General features: G+C 47.1%; 1 protein-coding gene across 1 annotated transcript in view; it reads left to right on the top strand.

Annotated features, from left to right (window-relative positions):
• ASB18 (ankyrin repeat and SOCS box containing 18) overlaps positions 1-21,615 on the top strand; it is a 61,483-nt gene that overhangs the window by 22,662 nt on the left and 17,206 nt on the right. Inside the window, exon 5 of the mRNA XM_072796791.1 lies at positions 19,860-20,364. Coding sequence (XP_072652892.1) covers positions 19,860-20,364 — 505 coding nt within the window. The remainder of the gene's footprint in view (positions 1-19,859; positions 20,365-21,615) is intronic.

The following is a 21,615-nucleotide window of genomic DNA, read 5'->3' as shown; positions in this document are numbered from 1 at the left end:
CCGGTGCACCCCAGCCCCGGTCACCCGGCCTGGCCCCGGGCCGCCACCGCCCTTCCTCCCTCGGCCCCGCCCCGGCCCCGACCCTGAACCCCGGACCCCGGAACCCGGACCTACGCGAGCCCCAGCCCCTGCCCCGCGACTCAGATCCCGAACCCCTGAGACCCCGGACCCCGACCCCACCGCGCCCCCGGGGAGCACTGGCTCCTCCTCCCCGCGCAGGGCCCCGGCCCCCGCGGCCCCCGACCCCCGATCCCCAGACCCTGATCCCCGGACCCCGACCCCGCGGTCCCCGGCCCCAGACCCCAGACCCTGACCCCACCGCGCCCCCGGGGAGCACTGGCTCCTCCTCCCGGTGCAGGTCCCGGACCCCGCGGCCCCCGACCCCCGATCCCCAGACCCTGATCCCCGGACCCCGACCCCGCGGTCCCCGGCCCCAGACCCCAGACCCTGACCCCACCGCGCCCCCGGGGAGCACTGGCTCCTCCTCCCGGTGCAGGTCCCGGACCCCGCGGCGCCCGGACCCTGATCCCCGGACCCCGGACCCGGTCCCCGGACCCCAACCCCTGGACCCCGGACCCCGACCCCACCACGCCCCCGGGGAGCACTGGCTCCTCCTCCCCGCGCAGGGCCCCGGACCCCGCAGTCTCCGGACCCCGCAGTCCCCGACCCCCGGACCCGGTCCCCGACCCCCGGTCCCCGGCCCCCGGCCCCCGGCCCCATCCCCGGCCCCGGCCCCGGCCCCGGCCCCCGGGAGGGTGTAATTAGCGCTTGATTGCGAGCGGGCGGGAGGCGCCACACCGAGGTAATGAGCGCGGTGATCACAGGCCTGCAGACGCCGGCGCTGAAGAATGCTAAAAGGCCACTGGCGGGGTTGGAGGCTGAAAAATTAGGGTTTTTAATGATAATTTTATGCAGAATAATTGTCACAGTGTGACATAAATGGTTAGCTCCTCGGGCGGGGCCTCGGGGTCCCACTGGAAGCCGCGGAGTCTGGGCCGGCCCAGCCCCGTCCTGCAAGCTCCGAGGCCCCGGCAGGGTCTGTCCCCACGGGGCCCCCGGGGGCGCAGGAGGGCGGGGAGGGGCACAGGACTCCTGCGTGGGCTTCTCAGCTTGTTGTTGTCATCCTGACACTGCCTAGTCCAGGCCCTGGGGGTTACATTCCCTGGCCTTCTCTCCCTGGGATGAGGATTAAAATAAAATGACATGTTAAGAGCAGGCAGGCAGGGCTACAGGGCTCTGGGTGACCCACCCAAGCAGGGGCACCACCTTCCAGTATCACTTGAGAGGAAACCAGGGACTCAGAAAGGCACGAGGGCCACCGCGTCTTCAGAGTGTCTGAGGGAAACAATATTCTAATATATATATTTTTAAGTAGCTTTGCTCTGCTTTACTGGCATCCCGTAAACTGCACATGTGCACAATCCGGTAAATCTGGACCTACATAGGCCTTCCTGGAACCATCCCCAGGATCAAGACAGCGCACCCACCCATGCCCATCAGAAGGTCCCCTGCCCCACTGCTCTCTCTCCTTCTCTCCTCTTCCATTATCCCGCCGATCTGCTTTTTGTCGCTATAATTTCCTCTGAATTTGCCAGACTTTTCTGTTTTGCCTGGCTTCGTTCATGGAACGTAATTACTTGGGATTCATCATATTTTTTTAGTGGATCTATGATTCACTCCTTCTCATTGCTCAGTGGAAATACCACCCTTTATGTGCGTGTATCCATGCATATGTTGAAAGACGTTCGATTGTTGCCGGTGGAGGCTATTACAAATAAAGCTGCTATGAAGGTTTGTATATTAGCCTTTGTGTGGGTGTTTGCTTCCATTTCTCCTGGATGTACACGTAGGATTGGAAGGGCTGGTTCCATATGGTACGATTAAAAGATCACCTTTTAAGAAACTGCCAAACTGGTTTCCAAAGTGGTTGTGCAATGTCACGTTCCCACCAACAGGGTTCTGCTGCTTCACATCCTCGGTAGCACTTGGTATGGTCACTCATGTGGTCGTTCTGATGGGTGCGTAGAAGTATAGTATTGTAGTTTTGATCTGAGATTCCTTAATGACAAGTGACGTTGAGCATCTTTTCCTGTACCTATTTGATACCCATAGATCTGCTCTAGTGAAGAGCCTGTTCAAATCTTGTGCCCATGTTTTTCAATTGGGTTGTTTTCTTCTTAAATTTTGAGATTTCTTTATATATTCTGGCTAAAAGTCCCTCCTCAGACATGTAGTTTGTTAATATTATCTTCTAATCTATGGATTATATTTCCTTCTCTTAAAAGTGTGTTTTGAAGAACAGCAATTCTTCATGTTGGTGGAATCTAGCTCATCAATTTCTTTTTCTGTTAGGGATTACGTTGGGTTATTATATCTTAAAAAAAAAATCTTTGCCTAACCCACCTAGGATCACAAACATTTCCTCCTGTATTTTCCTCTATAAATTTAATAATTGTATATTTTACATCTAAGTCTGTGACCCATTTTTAGTTAATTTCTGGATACGGTATGAGGTACGGATTGAAGCTTTTTTCTTTGCATGTGGATGTCCTATTGTTCCAGCACCACTTGTCAAAAAGCCTTTCCTTTCTCTGCTGAACTGCCTTTGTACTTTTGTCTAAAGTCAACCGACTATATACATGTGTGGATTTCTTTCTGGACTCTCTTGTCATGTACACACAGGACAGGACAAGGTCTGACTGTTTCAACTAGTAAAGACCCAAAAAGCCACCCTTAAATTCAGATCATTTATCACTTACAGACACAGTGAAAAGAGGAAGAGTCAAAGATGCCAACTCCTCATCCTACACACCAGGAAGGACATCTCTAAATGAAAGGGGCTAGATGATTCACAGTATGAGTCGTAGGACACCCAGTGGCCGAGCAGCCAACTATAGACCTCAGCTGAATGGCCTTATAGTCTGCAGCTCTATTCTGAGGAGGCAAGGCAGGAAGTCCCAAACCTCATCAGTACCCAAAAGATGCTGACAAACTATCTCATGATAGGGAGGCAAGTGGCAATGGTCTTACAGCAGCACCTTATAAGATCCCCATCCATAAAGATCACAGGGTGGCCTGCCAAGACTTAGATCAGCAGTGGTTCAAGACTTTTGCTTGCATGGCCTATGTGGATACACGGAAGGTTGCCAGGGCTCCATGACAGAGCCATTCCTTATATTTGTATTCTATTTCATTGATCTATTTGTCAATTTTAACACCAATTCACATTGTATTGAATACTATATAGTTCTATAAAAAAAATTCTTGAAGTCAGGTAGAAGGTCTCAGGCATTGTTCCTTGTCAAAGTTGTTTTGCCTACCCCAGCTCTTTGCATTTCCATATAAATTTTATTTTTTTGTTTTTTTAAAGATTTTATTTATTTATTCGTAAGAGACACACAGAGAGAGAGGCAGAGAGACAGGCAGAGAGAGAAGCAAACTCCCTGTGGGGAACCCGATGTGGGACTCGATCCCAGGTCTCTGGGATCATGCCCTGAGCCGAAGGCAGATGCTCCACCTCTGAGCCATCCAGGTGCCCATCCATATAAATTTTAAAACCAGTTTGTCAATTTCTATTTTTAAAAAAAATCCTGCAGGGCTTTCACCTTGTTAAACTCTCTAATTGTTCTCCTAACTCATTGTGAATTCCATAAGATTTCTATGTAGGCAGCCATGTGATCTTTGAATAAAGTTTTACTTCTTTTTCAATTGATGCATTTTATTCCTTTTTCTGGCTTTATTGCACTGACTAGAACCTCCCGTGCAATGATGAATAGAAGTGGTAAAGAGCAGAAAACTTTTCTTATTCTTGATCTCAGAGGAAAGCATTAAGTTTTTCACCATTAAGTATATTAAACATTGGATTTTATAGATGAACTTTTTCAGATTGAGAGAGCTACTTTCTATTCTTGACTTGCTGAGAGTTTGTATTATGAATGGATATTGAATTTTCTCAAATGCTTTTTCTGCACATTTAGAAATGATCATATGGTGTGGTTTTTTATTCGGTTAATATGATGATTTACAGTGATTGTTTTTCAAATGTTAAACCAACCTTGCCTTCTTGAGATAAACTACACTCCATCTAGAGTATTATCCTTTTTAATAAATTCTTGGGTTTGGATTAGATGGAAAATTTTTTAATCTTCATTTATGTCCATGAAAGGTATTTGTCCATAATTTTCTTTTCTTGTAATATCTAGCTAGTATAAAAATTGTTATCATTTCATTCTTAAATGTCTAGTAGAATTCATCACTGAAGCTATCTGGGTCTAGAGTTTTCTTTGTGAGAAGGTTTTTAAACTATTGATTCAATTTCTGTAATAGCTATAGTTTGCTACTTGAAATATTTCTTTCTTTTTGAGTGAGCTTTGATAGCTTGTATCTTTCAAGAGACTTAGCTCTTTCATCTACATTGTTGAATTCATTGGCATAAGTTGTTCTCTATTATCCTTTTAATCTGTAGAATCTAGAGTAGTATCACCACTCTCATTCATATTCAAATTCATTATATTGTTTCCTTTATTTTCTTCCCTGATCAGTCTTGCTTTTGATTTTATTGATTTGTTTGTTTGTTTTTATAAATACACAAAGGCTTTATTATACACTTATGTCTAATTGAAATCCGTGTAAACAGTTACATTTAACACATTCTTTTTTTTTTTTTTTTAATTTTTTTTATTTATTTATGAGAGTCACACAGAGAGAGAGAGAGGCAGAGACATAGGCAGAGGGAGAAGCAGGCTCCATGCACCGGGAGCCCGACGTGGGATTCGATCCTGGGTCTCCAAGATCATGCCCTGGGCCAAAGGCAGGCGCCAAACCGCTGCGCCACCCAGGGATCCCCATTTAACACATTCTTTATGCACTATACTTGAAAATATAAAACACCAACCTAAAGTGCTTCTCAGATTAAGCCATTTTTTTTTCTTTTTCTTTTTTCTTTTTTCTTTTTCTTTTTCTTTTTCTTTCTTTCTTTCTTTTTTTTTTTTTTTTTTTTTTTTGGCTTTCTTTGGCACCGTAATAAAATGAAAAAGAAACGTACGTAAAAAGAAAACCATTAGGTGAAATTTTTAAAAACTTAATTTACCTATCATACTTAACATTCCCAAGTTTTACTGTTTTCCATTTCACTAACCTCCCCTATGGTCTTTATTACCCTCCCTTCTTTGATTTTCTTGAATTTCGTTTGCTCTCCTTTTTCTAATTTCTGAAGATAGAAACTAATGTCATTGATTTGATGATTCTTTTTAATTTTCTAATATAGGCTTTTGGTGCTATATATGTCCCTCTATGTATTACTTTAGCTAAATCCCACAAATTTTAATGTGATATTTTCACTTTTAATCAGTTTTAAATTCTTTCTAATTTCTCTCTTGATTTTTGTCTTTGAATCATAGTTGTGTAGAAGTGTGTTATTTAGTTTTCAAATATTTGGGTATTTTCCAGATATCTAGTATTGATTTCTAATTTAATTGCATGTGATTAGAGAACTTACTTTGTATCACTTTACTCTTTTTAAATTTGAGTCTTATTATCCAAAATATATTTGGTCCTAGCAAGTGTTCTGTGTACACCAGAAAGGAATTTGTATCCTGCAGTTGTTGAGAGGAGTATTCTATAAATGTCAACTGAGTCAAGTTGCCTAATGGTGTTAAGTCTTCTATAACCTGACTGATTTTCTGCCCACTTGATTTACAAATTGTTGAGAGATGTTGAAATCTCTGACTACAATCTTGGATTTGTCTCTCTACAGTTCTATCAGTTTTTGCTTCAAATATTTTGAAGCTTTGTTATTAGGTACATGGATGTTTAGCAGTTATGACCTGTTGAAGAACTGACCTCTATGAAAAGATGTGTTTTTAGATTTTATTTAAAGTCAAGTTAATTAACAGACAATGTAATATTAGTTTCAGGGGTAGTGTTGAGTGATTCATCAGTTGCATATGACACCCAGTAACATTCTTTGCTCTAAAATCTACTTTGCCTTGGCGTACTTGGGTGGCTTAGTTGGTTAAGCATCAGACTCTGCTCAGATTGTGATCTCAGCCACATGTCAGGCTCTGCACTTGGTGTGAAGTCTGCTTGAGATTCTCTCCCCCTCTCCCACTGCCCCTCTCTACCCTGCATGCTCACTCTCTTTCTCTCACTCTTGAATAATCTTTAAAAAATAAAATAAGTAAATTTGAAAAAATAAAATCTACTTAGTCTCATATTAATATATCTAGCCTGATGTGAATATAGATTTCTTCTGAACAGTGTTATCATAGCATATCTTTTTCTAACTGCATTAGTTTGCTATTGCTGCATAACAAACCACCACAGGGGAGCCTGGGCAGCTCAGTCTTTTAAACCCCCAACTCTTGATTTTAGCTCAGGTCTTTATTTCAGGGTCACAAGTTCAAGCCCCATGTTGGGCTCCACACTGAGCATGGAGCCTATTTAAAAAAATCACCACAAACTTAGAGACTTGAAACAGCACACATTTATTACCTCAAATTTTCTGTGGGTGAAAAGCTTGGGAATGGCTTAGCTCAGTTCTCTACTCCAGAGTCACTCACAAGACTGCAACCAAGACATCACCAAGCCCTGGGGTCTCATCTGAAGGATCAACTGGAAGAGAATCTGCTGCCAAACTCATATGGTCATCAGCAGAATTCAATTCCTTAGGGACTATGGACTGAAGGTCTCCAGGGTTTTTTTTAAGCTTTATTTATTTATTTTAGAAAAAGAAAGAGAGTGCTTGTGGGTGGACAGAGGAAGACAGAAAATCAAGCAGACTCTCCACTGAGTGAGGAGCCCAACACAGGGCTGCATCTCACAACCCTGAGATCATAATCTGAGCTGAAACCAAGAGTCCAATGCTCAACTGACTGTACCATCCAGGCACCCCTAAAATTCTGTTTCTTCCTGACAACAGTTTGAAGGCCAGCCTCAGTTTGTGTCTTTATATTTAAAGTGGATTTTTTGTAGGCAGCTTAAAATTGGATCTTTTTAAAAAATCCAATCTGAGGGCAGCCAGGGGGCTTAGCAGTTTAGCGCTGCCTTCGGCCCAGGGCGTGATCCTGGAGACCCGGGATCGAGTCCCACGTGGGGCTCCCTGCTTGGAGCCTGCTTCTCCCTCTGCCTGTGTCTCTGCCTCTCTCTGTATCTGTCATGAATAAATAAAATCCTTTTTAAAAAAAATAATAAAATAAAAATTCAATCTGATAGTCTCTGCCTTTTAATTGGAAGCTTAAAGCATTTACATCTAATGTAATTTTGATATGGCTAGGTTCAAATCAAACATCTTGCTATCTTTGCTATCCATTCTTTGTTCCCTTTATCTTCTTTTTCTCTACCTTCTATATTAATTGAGGTTTTTTTCGTGATTCCATTACATCTCCTTTTTTGGCTTATCCTATACAACATTTTGTTCTGTTATTTTAGTAGTTGCTTTGGTTTATAGTATACATCTTCACTTTGCCAGTCTGCTTTCAAGTAATACTACTACACATAGAGTACAACAATATACCTCCACTTCTCTCCTCCTAGCCTTTGTGCTACTGGTATCACATATTTTACTTCTACGTATAAGTCCCACAATGAATTATCACTGTTTTTGTTCTAATAGTCAATCATCTTTTTTAAGATTTTATTTATTTATTCATGAAAGACACAGAGAGAGGCAGAGACATAGGCAGAGTGAGAAGCAGACTCCCTGCAGGGCCCCCGATACAGGACTTGATCCCAGGACCCTGGGATCATGACTTGAGCCAAAGGCAGACACTCAACCACTGAGCCACCCAGATACCCCTAGTCAATAATCTTTTAAATATACTGAAATAATAAGAAAAAATTTTTAGGTTTACCCAGGGAGTTCCTATTTCCTATTTCTAATTTATTTCATCCTTTTTGAAAATCAAAGATTTAATCTAGTATCATTTTCCTTCTGCTTGAAGGGCTTTCTTTAATATTTTTTACAGTGAAGATATGCTGGTGATGAATCCTTTCAGGGTCTGTATATTTGAAAAAGTCTTTATTTCACCTGAGTGTTTGAAAGGTGCTTTGTTAGGTAGAGAATTCTGAGTTGGCAGAGTTTTTTTCTTTTGGTGTTTTAGACATAACTCCACTGTCTTTCAACTTGCTTTTTTTTTTTAAATGAGAAATCTACTGTCTTCTTTATCTTTGTTCTTTTGTAATAATGTCCTCTTCCTAGCTTAAATCTTTTCTCCTTATCACTGATTATAAGCAATTGGATAATAATGTATTTCAATGTCATGTTTCTTGTCCTTGAGATTCAGAGGGTTTCTTCGATCTGTAGGCTCATACTTTTCATCAAATTTGGAAACGTTTTGGCAAATATTTCATCACATTTTTTCTGTATGATCCCCTCTTCTCTTATAGGAACCCTAATTACACGTATATGACACCATTTGACCTTGCTCCACAGGCTCACTGATGCTCTGTTCATTTTTTTTTTCTATAATTAGTTTATCTTTTGTTCTAAAATACCTGCTCTACCATTATTCCCATCCAGTGTATTTTCCATCTCAGACATGGTTTTCAACTTTAGAAGACCAACACATTTACTTAATATGTTCTGTCTTTCCTCTAGCTTCCTAAACATGAAAATCGATGTAATAAGTGTTTTACCTATCCACTAATTCTATCATCTAGGTCAGTTTTAATTGACTGAGTTTTTTTTTTCTTTGTTTATTTCACCGGGTGCTGGATATTTTTGTATCCCTATCCATATTCTTGATCTCTTCTCTGGAATGTAAAATTACTTGGAAATACTTTATAATCTTTTTGGGTCTTGCTTTAAAAGTTTGTTAGGCAGGAGCAGAGCAGTATTTAGTCTAAGATTAATTTTTTCCCCACTACTGAGACAACACCCTTCTTAGTACTGTAACCCATGACCCATTATTTTTTTTCATATATATAGAAATATATTTATGGTGATTCTAGGGGATTCGATAAATAATAAATCCCTAACATGTATACCTAATTCTCCATATGTATGTTGTTGTCAGGTTTTTTAAAGAATGTCAGGGGGCTTTTTTGGGTATATATTTTTATTGGAGTTCGATTTGCCCACATATAGCATAACACCCAGTGCTCATCCCGTCAAGTGCCCCCCTCAGTGCCCGTCATCCAAGCACCCCATCCCCCCGCCCACCTCCCCTTCCACTACCCCTTGATCATTTCCCAGAGTTAGGTGTCTCTCATGTTCTGTCTCCCTCACTGATATTTCCCACTCATTTTCTCTCCTTTCCCCTTTATTCCCTTTCACTATTTTTTATATTCCCCAAATGAATGAGACCATATAATGTTTGTCCTTCTCTGATTGACTTACTTCACTCAGCATAAAACCCTCCAGTTCCATCCACATTGAAGCAAATGGTGGGTATTTGTCCTTTCTAATGGCTGAGGAATATCCCATTGTATACATATACCACATCTTCTTTATCCATTCATCTTTCAGTGGACACCAAGGCTCCTTCCACAGTTTGGCTATTGTGGACACTGCTGCTATAAACGTTGGGGTGCAGGTGTCCTCATGGCCCATTATTTATGAGGTTTTACACTCTGGTTGATGAGGACAGGCACTATTCCTGAACCTGAACATATTATGGGCATGATTCCCTCTAATCCTTTTGGGGGGGGGGCTATTCCTCCAGTCGACCAGTTCCCTCACACATATGCACTAATCAGTACTCAAATGCATACTCAAGGGGACCCTCTGGAAAGTTCTTTCTCTGTAACTACACTCTCTGCCCAGTATTTCACCTTGCCAACACTACGTGCCTTGGCCTCCCCAGAATCCTAGATCCACCTCCTCAATTCTGGGAGTCCACTGGGCTCTGTCTGGGATCCCCTCATGAGCCCCAGTCTAGGAGCGCAGAGGCCCTTTGAGAAGTCAAGCAATTCAGTGTTTACCAATCATGTTGCTAAGTTCAAACCTTGTGATCCATTTTTATCTTCAGCTGCAGGCATTCTCCACTTCCTAGCTTAACTTTAGGGGAAGCTGAGTGAGGGGCAGTTGGAAATTCTCTGTGCTACCTTTGTAACTCTTCTATAAATCTAAAATAGTTTTAAAATAAAAAGAGTTTTTAAAACTGAGTCAGCTTCTCACACCTTAGGCTCCAACCTCCCACTTTACAACATCAGAAAAATATTGCTTTTTACTAAGAAGTGAGATAGAAACACCTACTCAGAGTACAAATTATTGTGAATCCCATCAATAGCTCTTCCAATAAGCCAACAAGCTCACATTTGGATATCATGAAGAGCTGAGGTGTATGCAGACCATTAGAGCCACAGCTTATACACTGTGTGATTGAAAGTAACTTCCTGGCTTGAGTTAGTTTTTCAGAAATCATACAAGTCCAGAACATTTCTTAATAAGGACTTTTAAAGTGCCTTTGTATTAATGTGGAGCTTTTTAAATCTCTTGTCTTTTGTCTTCCTCTTTATCCTCCTCCTCCTCTTTTTCTCATTTCTCTCCTGCCTCTACGTGTCTCTCTATGTGAATCTTTCTCCCTGGTGAATTCATTTGACAGTCTTGACTTATTTAAATCCTGGTGATTGGGGGAAAGTTTGAGATAAGTGATGAATATACCAGAAGTTCAGGCAGAACCATGCAACAGCTGACTTAGAATCCCTTCGATATCAATGATTATAATGGGAAATGCTGGCAGATTCCATTGAACACCTCTACAATAACATAGCCAACTACCTTGAAGGATAAAAAGGTAATAGATGTCAGAAAGGGCTTGGGGTTTCGACCACAGCTTTTCAGCTCTAAAGAGTCCCCCTAAAGTTAGACTCCGAGGAGGTCTGGCTTCAGGTAGTATAAACATATTATCACTTTGACAAGAAAGAGCTACTTTCTCCAGAATCTTTTTATACATAGTAGATTTTAGGTCATCCTTAATTTTTTTACCGTACAGTAGAGAGGGGGTCGTTGACCTACATACAGAGCCATTTCATTTTCTTACTCTTGATGACAATGGTCTCCACACCTAGGGACCCACTTCTGCTCCAACCCCTTTTAGTCAGCAATTCACCATGGGTGCAGGACTTTAAAACCTTTGAGTCTCTGAGTTCCTGGGATTAAAAAAGAAAAATTATCTGTGCTTCCTTCCAACCAGCAAGCTTCAGAATTCAGAATTCAACACACAAAAAGGGATATCGAAGCTTTAATCTAGGAGCCTTTTGAAGAGATTTTCCCAAAAAGAAAAGTTCCAGTAAAGTTACTCTCTTCACGTTAGTAGCCTGCATGTCAGCCTCGCCCTATTTATTATCAGACTCCTCTCCTTGACCCTTTTTTAAATTCTGAAATAATTAAAATGAGAAAAGAATTAGGAAAGTCCTGATTCTTTTTTTCATCTAAAGTTATCTTGACTTAAACAGAAGTGAGGAGGACTCGCTTCCTTCATGAACATATTTGTAAAAACCGTGCATGTTTACTTTTTTTTGGCCCCAGGTAGGTTCATTGAACTTGATAAAAAAAAAAAAATCATAAGCCAGCATTGAACCTGTGAAAGCAGCTAATTACCTTAAAAATCGTTGAAGAAAGTCATGAGACAATGCTTTTCTAGCTCAGACCAGGCAGGCTGAAATCTGAGCAGAGAACGTGGGTATTACTTTTCTTTCCTGAGGCAAGAAAGGCACTTTCTGCTCAGGTTCAAGCATGGATAACTGTTCAAAGTACTCACACCAGCCCCAAAAGTCTCCACCGGATAACAGGAAGAAATACCTACCTGTACAAGGTGCCAGGCTCACAGGCATTGATACATCATCCAGAAAACTGTCCGCTCTTTCCACACCCTAGATGAGTGAGTGATTTATAGAGGGGAAAAAACATGGCCTGACCCAAAAGGAATTATGAGGCATCATAAGGATACTAAAGAGCAAGGTGTCAGAAAGCAAGGTGTCACCCCATCGAGTGGTCTGATTCTGTGCAGAACATCACCCATTCCTGAGCACTTGCAACTGTCTTACTGCCTACAGTCCTCCAGCAGACCTGCAAGGCACGGTTATCCCCAGTCTACAGATCAGGAAACTAAGGCTCATCGAGGGCCCGCGTTTTGCTAGTGAGGTGGCACACAGTGGAAATTGTCAAAAGCCAAGTCTTGTTATAAAGACAAGTGCTGAACAATGACCTCTCCCTGGTTCACTTAAGTTCTCTTCAAAAACTGTGTATAGTCCGGAAGTAGCTCTGTTCACCTCTAGCCACCACCTTTCAGACTAGTTCCATCACAAGTTTATGCCCCCTCCTTGACCCTGGATGGCCTCTCAGGCGTATTTGTCAGCTTTCTGGTCACTTGTCAAGTCCTATTTGAACATCTACAACTCATTGTCAGGAATGAAAAGAGGTAATGCAGGCCAAATCAAACCTTTACCCTCTGGGCAAAAGCCTTGATCAAACACTTCAAGAAAGACATACAAATGGCCAATAAGCCAATGAAGAGGTGCTCAACATCATTAGTCATCTGGGAGATGCAAATTCAAACCACAAAGAAAAATTTACTCTTTCACACCCAATAGAATGGCTAAAGTCAAAAACGCTGACAAATACTGAACTTTGGCAAGAATGCAGAACTCTTGTACGTTGTTGCTGGGAGGGCATAATAAAAAATGTTTGGCAGTTTCTTTTAAAGTTAAATATACACCTGCCAGCAATTCTACTCCTAGATATTTACCCGAGAGAAATCAGAAAATATGTCCTCAAGAAAACTTACACAATGATGTTCATAGCAGCTCTATTCACAAGAGCCAAAAACCAGAAATACCCAAATACCCGTCCATATCAATAGAGGAGGGAATTTGAAAGTCGTAGTATGTCCATTCAATTAAATATGACTCGGAAATAAAAATGAATGTTACACATGCAACAATAGGATGAATATTGGAGGCATCATGCGGAGCAAAAGAAGTCAGACACCAAAACGGAGAAAATTCTAGAAAAGACAAGACTCAACCATGAGAGAAATCAGAAACCAGGTTGCCTGTGGGGGGTGATGACTTAAGGCAAACACAACGGAACTTCTTGGAGAGATAGAAATACTCTACGTCTTGGGGGGGCCTGGGTGGCTCAGTCCGTTAAGCATCTATCTTCAGCTCAGGTCGTGATCTCAGGGTCCTGGGATGGAGGCCCTGCTCAGTGGGGAGCCTGCTTCCCCCCCTTCCTTCTGCCCCTCCTTCCTGCTTGCTTGCACAAACATGCACACACTGTCTCTCTCTCTCTCTCTCTCTCTCTCAAATGAATAAATAATCTTAAAAAAAAAAAAGAAATATTCTACGTCTTGATTGAGACGTTACACAGGTGTATTCCTTTGTCAATATGTATAGAACTGTAGTCTTACGACCTGTGCATTCCTCTGTATGCAAAGTTTCCCTCACCTTAAAAATCCATCCATACATGCATTCGTGCGTATATATACACACACACACATAAAACTTTTCTCTCATCCGATTCAAAGTTCTCCCACCTTATTCCTACCCCTCCTTAAAAGGGGAGTTGAGTCTTTTCCTTCTTCTTTTGCCTATTCTTCATTCTGCTCATCATTCTGATGTTTCTGGGCCTTCCTCCTCATCCAGTGTATTGGGACCAGGGGAGGAGAGAGAGGTTGTCCATTTCTTGTTGAGGAAGGGACACAAGTGAAGCTTCTAGAAAGTCAGACACTGCTGCAGGGGCAAGGGAGGCAAACAGTGGAACTGACGTCCCACTGTGCTCCTTCAATCATTTCTGTTTGCCAAGATGCAGGGTTTCGCTTGCAATCTGGGGAGAATTTGCCCAAAATATCATCACAGCCACAACCATCGATCACTTCAGAAAAAAACTGAAGTGGTAGCCATAGCTCCAAGAGAAACCATAAGGATGGGAATGGCCGGCCGATCTCTCTCTCAATCTTCCCCCTACCCTTAAGGATTTGTCCGTTCACATCAGCCATTTCGATTGTAAACACTTATGCCTGTTAGTCTCACAGCTTAGCATCCCTGAAGAAAGAGAAGAAACCACAGAACAGAAAGGGGCGGGTGGCAGGTCCCCGAAGGAGAGCCTCAGCAGAAGGTCCAGGGAAATAAAGTGGAACTGCTCTTCCATCAAAGTCTTGGGGCAGTGGCTTCCCCGTCCTTCATTCGGAGCCAGCTGGGGAGTCTAACCCCGGGAGGGAAATCCCTTGCAAGGGCTTCATTAGAAAACACGGCTCTATTTTCCTCCCAAGTCTCTTCCCCGTGGCCCCTGCCCCCCACAGGCTGGCACTCGCCCAGCGCTCAGACGGTGGCTCCCACCCCCTTCCCACGGACCTGGCCTTGGGGGTCCGGCCACCCTACCCTGGGGACGTGTCTCCAGCCCATCAGCCTGCATGTCAGCTGTAAGGAGGAAACATAGTAGCAACGATGATCCAACCAGACTGGTTCATAACACTCACCGCGCACATCATCTGGTGTGAAACCCCCTCTGCCTGTCAGCAGTCGTGGGCAGCAGTCGTGTAAGGAGGACGGTGAAGGGCACCGGGATTGTCCAAGGGCTCCGGCGGCCCCCGGCGATAGGAAACGCTGCTCAGGAGGCAGATGCTTAACACACCAGCGAAGTGCCTAGAAGCCCTGTCTCCCTGCGAGGAAGATTAAGTGATGTTTCTGAATCTTGAATTTCACGTGATTTTGGAGAGTGCCTCCTCTTTGTCGCATCGCTCCTTCGGTCCGGTGTCGGGGGGTGGCTGGACCATGCTATTATCCAGTGACGGCTGGAGTTCACATCCCAAGCCGGATGTGCTGGCTGTGGGTGGGCTCACCGTCATCACCCACGTCCCTACCCTCGAGATCATCGCCCAAACCTCAAAAACTGAGTCCAGCTGGGGAGAATGAGATCTCGCGTGCAGAGGTGCTAGCACGCCTGGGTGAGAAGCAGGCTGCTGTCCCCGCCCCGCAGCACCAAGTCCACAAGGCCGATGACCTCCCTCGCCTTGTCCCTCCGTCTGGGTCCTGCCCCAAGTCTGTGTAGAAATTCTCGTGAAGTGCTCAGACAGCACACACTTCTCCCTGCCTTGAGGACAGTACCGTCCACAGCACGCACGGTGTTCCCTTTTACTGAATGAGTGAACGAATGCATGAAGCACTAACAGAAGAGTCCAGAAATAACTTCTGGAAGATGCCTCGCACAGTGCCTGGCACGGAGAGAGTGCCTAACAGATGATAACAGGAGGAAGAGGCAGCCGGCGGGTGGCATGGCTGAGAGCTTCGAGCCAGGGGAGGAAGACTTGGCTCTATGGCTCTTATGCAAGTCACTGGTCTTCTAAGCCTCAATTTTTCCACCCACAAATGCCACCCAGAGGGCAGAGTTGTTGCAAAATCTGCAGATAACATTTTTTAAAAATAAATGTTAAAATCAAGTACTCGGGACCTCTCAGCTCATGTCCAGGGGCTGTGAGATCCCACTTTTGAGGGCCTTGTGTAAACCGAGTAACGAGGAGGAGGGAGGACAGCTCGGATGAAGGGAAGCCTTGAGCAGGCGCTGTCTCACGGGATGCAGGGAGGCTTGGCAGGTGCTGTCAACCGGGACGGAGCGAGTAAACGGCAGGAAAGCCCAAGTACTGGTGTGGACTTCCACACCTGGGAGGTGACCACGCGAGGCCTCAGGGTGGGAGCCGTGTGTGGGACATGGGCTCCCCACTTAGAAATAAGTTAAGATGACGTGAAGTCAACAGCCCTTGATAGGCTCATCTCTACTAACTCCTGCCTTTTGGCTCAAGCTCGTGTTCTATGTATTGTGAACCCCGGGCCCCTGTATGGGCCTGTCCCCACGATCAAAGACGGCGATGAGGAATGGGGGGTGTTAGTGTTTGCCCAAGCTGCTTTGTATCGGAAGCCGTTCAGACAGCACAGTGTCTCCTTAATCCCTGCAAGATAGAGACGAGTGGTTCTGACATCGCCTAGGTGGGCTTATACCCCTGGCTCCCCACAGTGATGGCCCCACCCCGGCCCCGGGCCTTCCTGATTCGCCCGTCAGGAGAGTAGGAAACCTGCTCCCCGAAGCTGCCCCGAAGGAAAGGACTCAGCCGAAGCCGCCGAGTGGCCCACACAGTCCAGCAAAAGCTCGGGTGGTGCTTTCCTCGCTGGGCCATTTCTTCTTCCACCCGAGACACTGAATCCACAGGCCAGGTCCGGGAGGTGCCCCAAGACTGTCATCACTTACCGCTCCGCTTCTCACGGCCCCTGCCCGCTCTTTCAGGTTCTCCTTCTCGGAGGTACTGGCCATACATACTTTCTGAGATGGTGGCTTGCACCTGGACAGAGAGCCATGGAAACTTGGAGCACGTTCTGGGGACCTGGAAAGCTCAGCTGACGTTCTTAAAATCCACAAACTGCTGCGGCCGGCGGGGGATGGGTTTGTGATAGTGGGCCTCTCTAGATGTTCCCTTCTCTAACGCCGATTCATTATGGAAATTTTGAAAATACAGGCAAGGAAAGAGGACATAAAAGCACCCCTCACCCCATCATCCATAGGTAAACACATTGGCCTGTATGCTCCTGGGCTTGCTTTCTCTCCATGCCTGTATGTGTCTGCTGTTTTTTTCTTTTTTAAGAAAAACAAGGCTGTTCACTGCTGTTTTGTACCTAATCTTTTCACATAACCACCGCAAATAGCTTTCCATGCCATTAAACAGGCTCCCACACCTTCATTTTTGATGACTGCCCAGTGTGAGCCACCAGACATCTGCCTCCCTCAATTGTTTGTGTTAGTTCTCTCACACCTGTGGTCTGCGACTTACATCATTACCTGCTCGAAGGAAGTGCCAAGGCTTAGCCAATTAGAAGCTCTTCATTAAAAACGAAAAAGGGCACCTGCAGCCCTCCAGAGGGTGGGTGGGTGCCCTGGTTCTTCTGAAGGGTATGCCTGTTGCAAACAGCAACCCGGCCATCAGCCAGTTAGGCTCTGGACGTGCAAAAGAGCCCGATTGTATTTCCCGGGAGACTTCTTTGGAGAGGCGGGGCTGCTTTAAAAAAAAAAAATAGGAGAAGGAAATGTTTTGTGATTGTTTGTGAGCACACACAGGCTCAGCGGCAAAATGAGACAGAACCCTTGATTTCTAACCTCCTGCTGCACTGCTCGAAATGCCTCCCAGAGAGGCAAAGAGGAAGCTGCTCTGAAGCACTCTGATTGTAAAATTTGCATCCTCTCTTAGCTGGTTATTGTCCCAAAGGACATTTCACATCCAATTGTACTTGTTTGTAAAGATTTTTCACCCAAGACAGACCACTTCTCCAGATACTGCTGATAGGGAGGCTGGAGAAATAGACAGGATTTAAAATACTGGGAGTCCCGGGGTAGAAATACGAATGGATTTAAGGACACCAACTTCCAGCCTGGAAAGTGGGTGATCTCGTTCGGAGCCCGGCCAGGTAAATAACAGGAGAAACAGCAGCAGCCCAGAGGAGAGCTTGAAAGATGTTCATTAACGAGCTGCGTTCGTGCAACGTGCTTTCAGGGAATACAAATTGTGGGCTAGCTCTGCCGCGGGCACCAAGCACAGAGATGAAAAAAAAACAAAAACATTTCAACACTCAAGGAGCCACCAGTCTTAGGAGTCAGATGTGCTAATGAACATTTGAAACATGGTGTGATAAATGCTATGCCCCGGCACTTAATGCCCGAATATGACCATACAGAGGTGTGACCCTCTGCTGGTGGCACTGGGAAGGCGTCAGAGGGGAAGAAGAGGGGAAGTGAGGAATGCATGCGTGGTCAGGTGGGGTGCAGCACCCCAGGAAGAGCAGCATGCCAAAGCCGTGAGGGCACGACACAGCAGGTGTGTTCTAAGAACGACACATAGGCAGGATAGAAGCACAGGATAGAGCGCCAGGAAATAAAGGTGAGGCCCAGGGGAGCTGGGGCAGGCCGCATCCTGGGTCTGGAGGCGGGGAGAGGGGCTGGGGGAGAGGAGCCGAGCTTTCTGCAGTGGGCAGGAGGAGCCCTTGGCTTTTCAGCTGGCGCATGTGTGATTCAGGCTGGAAAGGCTCTTTCCGGGTGGTATGGAGCGTGGGGGATGGGAGCAGGGGGCAGAGTAGGAATCTGGCTCAGGCTCAGGCAAGAAATGGTGTGGGCCGTGGAACGCCTGGGTGGCTCAGTGGTTATGCGTCTGCCTTTGGTTCAGGGTGTGAACCCGGGTCCTGGGGTCGAGTCCTACATCGAGCTCTCCACAGGGAGCCTGCTTCTCCCTCTGCTTGTGTCTTTGCCTGTGTCTCTCATGAATAAATAAATAAAATCTTTTTTGAAAAAGGAAATGATGTGGGCCTTAAGGGCAGTGCCAGTGGGAGCAGAGGGAGGAAGCCGCCGCAGTGATGCTTAAGGAGGTGGAGTCCACGGCGCTGGGTGGCCAGTTGAAATGCAGAGCAGCTGGGTGACAAGGAAAAGGCAAAGAACAGAGCAAGACCCCCTCCCCACGTCCCCGGCCCGCCGAGGCAGGACAGGACTACATCTGGGGCCAGACCATCAAGAGGGACTTCCTTCCCAGACATATGGGGGAAGGACGGTTGCAGAAACAGATCCTAGTGGGTGTCAGGGTGGACTCGTGGGCAGCAGGCAGGCTGGGTGGCCGCTCCTGAGAGAGCCCGAGGTCTGGATGAAGCAGGACCCCAGGGCTGGCAGAGACGACAGGAGAACTGGACAGGGAGCAGCGGCTGACGACGTTTGGAGTCGCTATCAGAGGGCAAGGAGGGAGGAGCAGGCCTTCATCACTGGACTGTTGGGCGAACCAAATTTCCCAAGCCCATTATTATTATTCCCGAGGAATATATAAATAAAACCTTTATATATATATATATATATATATATATATATATATATATATATGAATTTCATTGATTTATTCATGAGAGACGCAGGCTCCTTGCAGGGAGCCAAGAGGCAGGACTTGATCCCGGGTCTCCAGGGTCACAAGCTGGGCCAAAGGCAGCGCTAAACCCCTGAGCCACCCGAGCTGCCCAAATAAAATCTTTTTTATTTTTTTATTTTTTTATTGCTGTCCAACTTGCCAACATACAGAATAACACCCAGTGCTCATCCCGTCAAGTGCCCCCCTCAGTGCCCGTCACCCAGTCACCCCCACGGCCCTCCCACCTCCCCTTCCACCACCCCTAGTTCATTTCCCAGAGTTAGGAGTCTCTCATGTTCTGTCTCCCTTTCTGATATTTCCCACTCATTTTTTCTCCTTTCCCCTTTATTCCCTTTCACTATTTTTTATGTTCCCCGAATGAATGAGACCATATAATGTTTGTCCTTCTCGGATTGACTTACTTCACTCAGCATCACACCCTCCAGTTCCACCCACGTCGAAGCCTATGGTGGGTATTTGTCGTTCCTAATGGCTGAGGAATATCCCATGTATACACAGACCACAGCTTCTCTATCCATCATCTGTCGATGGACACCGAGGCTCCTTCCACAGTGCGGCTACTGTGGACATTGCTGCTATGAACATCGGGGTGCAGGTGTCCCGGCGTTTCCCTGCGTCTGCATCTTTGGGGTCACCCCAGCAGCGCAGTTGCTGGGTTTGCAGGTGCGCTCTCACTGCGCTCTCACCTGCGGCCCCTTAGCCAAGGTTGCGAGCTGCGTCCACCGTCTGTAACCCCGCGGGCGGGGCAGGGGGGCGCACAAGCTCAACGTCGCGCCCCCCCACCCCACCCCCACCCCGCCCCCAGCTCAGCCTGAACCCCCAGGCCCCGCCCTCCAGGGAGCCAAGGGCCCGCAGGGGTGGCGCAGGCGAGGGCGCGGGGAGCGCGCGGGGCTGGTGCGGGAGGGGGGGCGCGCGCGGAGGGGACGCCCCGGGCCCCCACGGTGACCCTCCCCGCCCTCCCCGGCCTCCCCGCAGGTGCGCGCGAGCGCTGCTGGAGCACGGCGCGTGGGTGCACCGCGTGGGCGGCGCGGGCCGGGACACGCCGCTGCACGTGGCGGCGCAGCGCGGCCTGGACGAGCACGCGCGCCTCTACCTGGGCCGCGGCGCGCGCGTGGACGCGAGAAACGGCCGCGGCGAGACGGCCCTGAGCGCGGCGAGCGGGGAGCCCGGGCGGCCCGAGGAGCGCGCGCGCCGCCTGCACCTGTGCGCGCTCCTGCTGCGGCGCGGGGCGGCGGCGGACGCGCGCGACGAGGACGAGCGCAGCCCCCTGCACAAGGCCTGCGGCCACGCGCGCGCGGGGCTGGCGCGCCTCCTGCTGCGCCACGGAGCGGACCCGGGCGCGCTCGACTACGGTGGGGCCTCGCCGCTGGCCCGCGCGCTGCAGGCGGCCGCCTGCGCCCCCGAGGCCGCGCCGCAGCGCACGGTGCAGGCGCTGCTCAACCACGGCTCCCCCACCGTGTGGCCCGACGCCTTCCCCAAGGTAAGAGGGCCCGGGGCGGGCCTGCGGCCTCTCACGCTTTAGGGGGCCCCGCAGCACCCCCGCATCCCGGGGCACTCGTCGGGATGCAGCCCTCCAGGTGCGGCAGGCAGGCGGGGAGCGCATCTCTCCCTGGCTCCCAGGTGAGGCCCAGGCCGCTGGGCTCGGGGCGCACTTGGAGGCTCGGGGACGCCCAGAAGCCCCGAGGCCAGAGTCACTAGGAAGATCAGTCGCCCCCTTAGCTCCTGCGGTGGAACAGACGGCCCAAGCAGATGACCCTTAATCCCAAGGTCGTGCGCTCCAGCCCCCAGCTTGGGTGTGGCACCTACTTAGATAATAATTTTTTTAAGATGTTTATTTATTCCTTAGAGACACAGAGAGAGAGAATGGCAGAGACACAGGCAGAGGGAGAAGCAGGCTCCATGCAGGGAGCCCGATGCGGGACTCAATCCCAAGACCCCGGGATGATGCCCTGAGCCACCCAGGAGCCCCTTAAAGAATAATTTTTAAAAGAGAAAATTGGTTACCCCGGGGACACCAGGCACTTAGTTGGGTGACATCACGGCTCAAAATGTTGTGGCAGCTTATCTTTCGGTGTAATTGGTAGGCAAAGTCCGCCCAGTGTTTGATCTGAAATGAAATGTTCAGTCGGACCACCTGCCTCGCTAATGAGATTAATGAAAGAGCTTGACTCCTTTGCAGATCCCCGTCGTTCAATCCAAACCACCACTCGTGGGAAATAGGCCGGACACCTGAGGTTCTCCTTCCATGGGTTTCAACCGGATGGAGTGGCCGGTTCAGGATCGGGGCGGCATTGGGACCTCAGCCCCACTCTGCAGGCTTGACTCTGAGCCGGCCTGCCACTTTGTCCACATGGCAGGTCTATCCTGAAATGACAAAGAGGAAGAGTAAAGCTTGCCGGTCAGAGAAAGTATTTCAAAGATGGGAAATGTTTCCAAATGTGGGTTGCAGTAAGAGTTGATCTTCCCAAAAAAGACTCCATGGAAGGGAAAGATTCCCTTAGGTGTCAAATTGGGGGTGCTCGATTTAAAAATTATCCCGGGACTCACTGATCATGTGCAGGAGACATACCTTGGCCTGGTAAGTTTTGAACAAATGGCTGAAAAGCTTCTGCTTTAGAAGGACAGCGCTCTGGATGGTCTGAAATAGTGAAATGCACCCATCTCTCTCAAATGCCAACTTTGCCTCGGAGATGCATGCAGAGTAACGCTTGTGTCTATTAAAACATAGGTG

The sequence above is a fragment of the Canis lupus genome, chromosome 24 (genome assembly GCF_048164855.1).
Source record: "Canis lupus baileyi chromosome 24, mCanLup2.hap1, whole genome shotgun sequence".
NCBI lineage: Eukaryota > Metazoa > Chordata > Mammalia > Carnivora > Canidae > Canis > Canis lupus.
The sequence above is the reverse complement of the archived record's forward strand: the minus strand, read 5'-3'. Positions and strand labels throughout refer to the sequence as shown.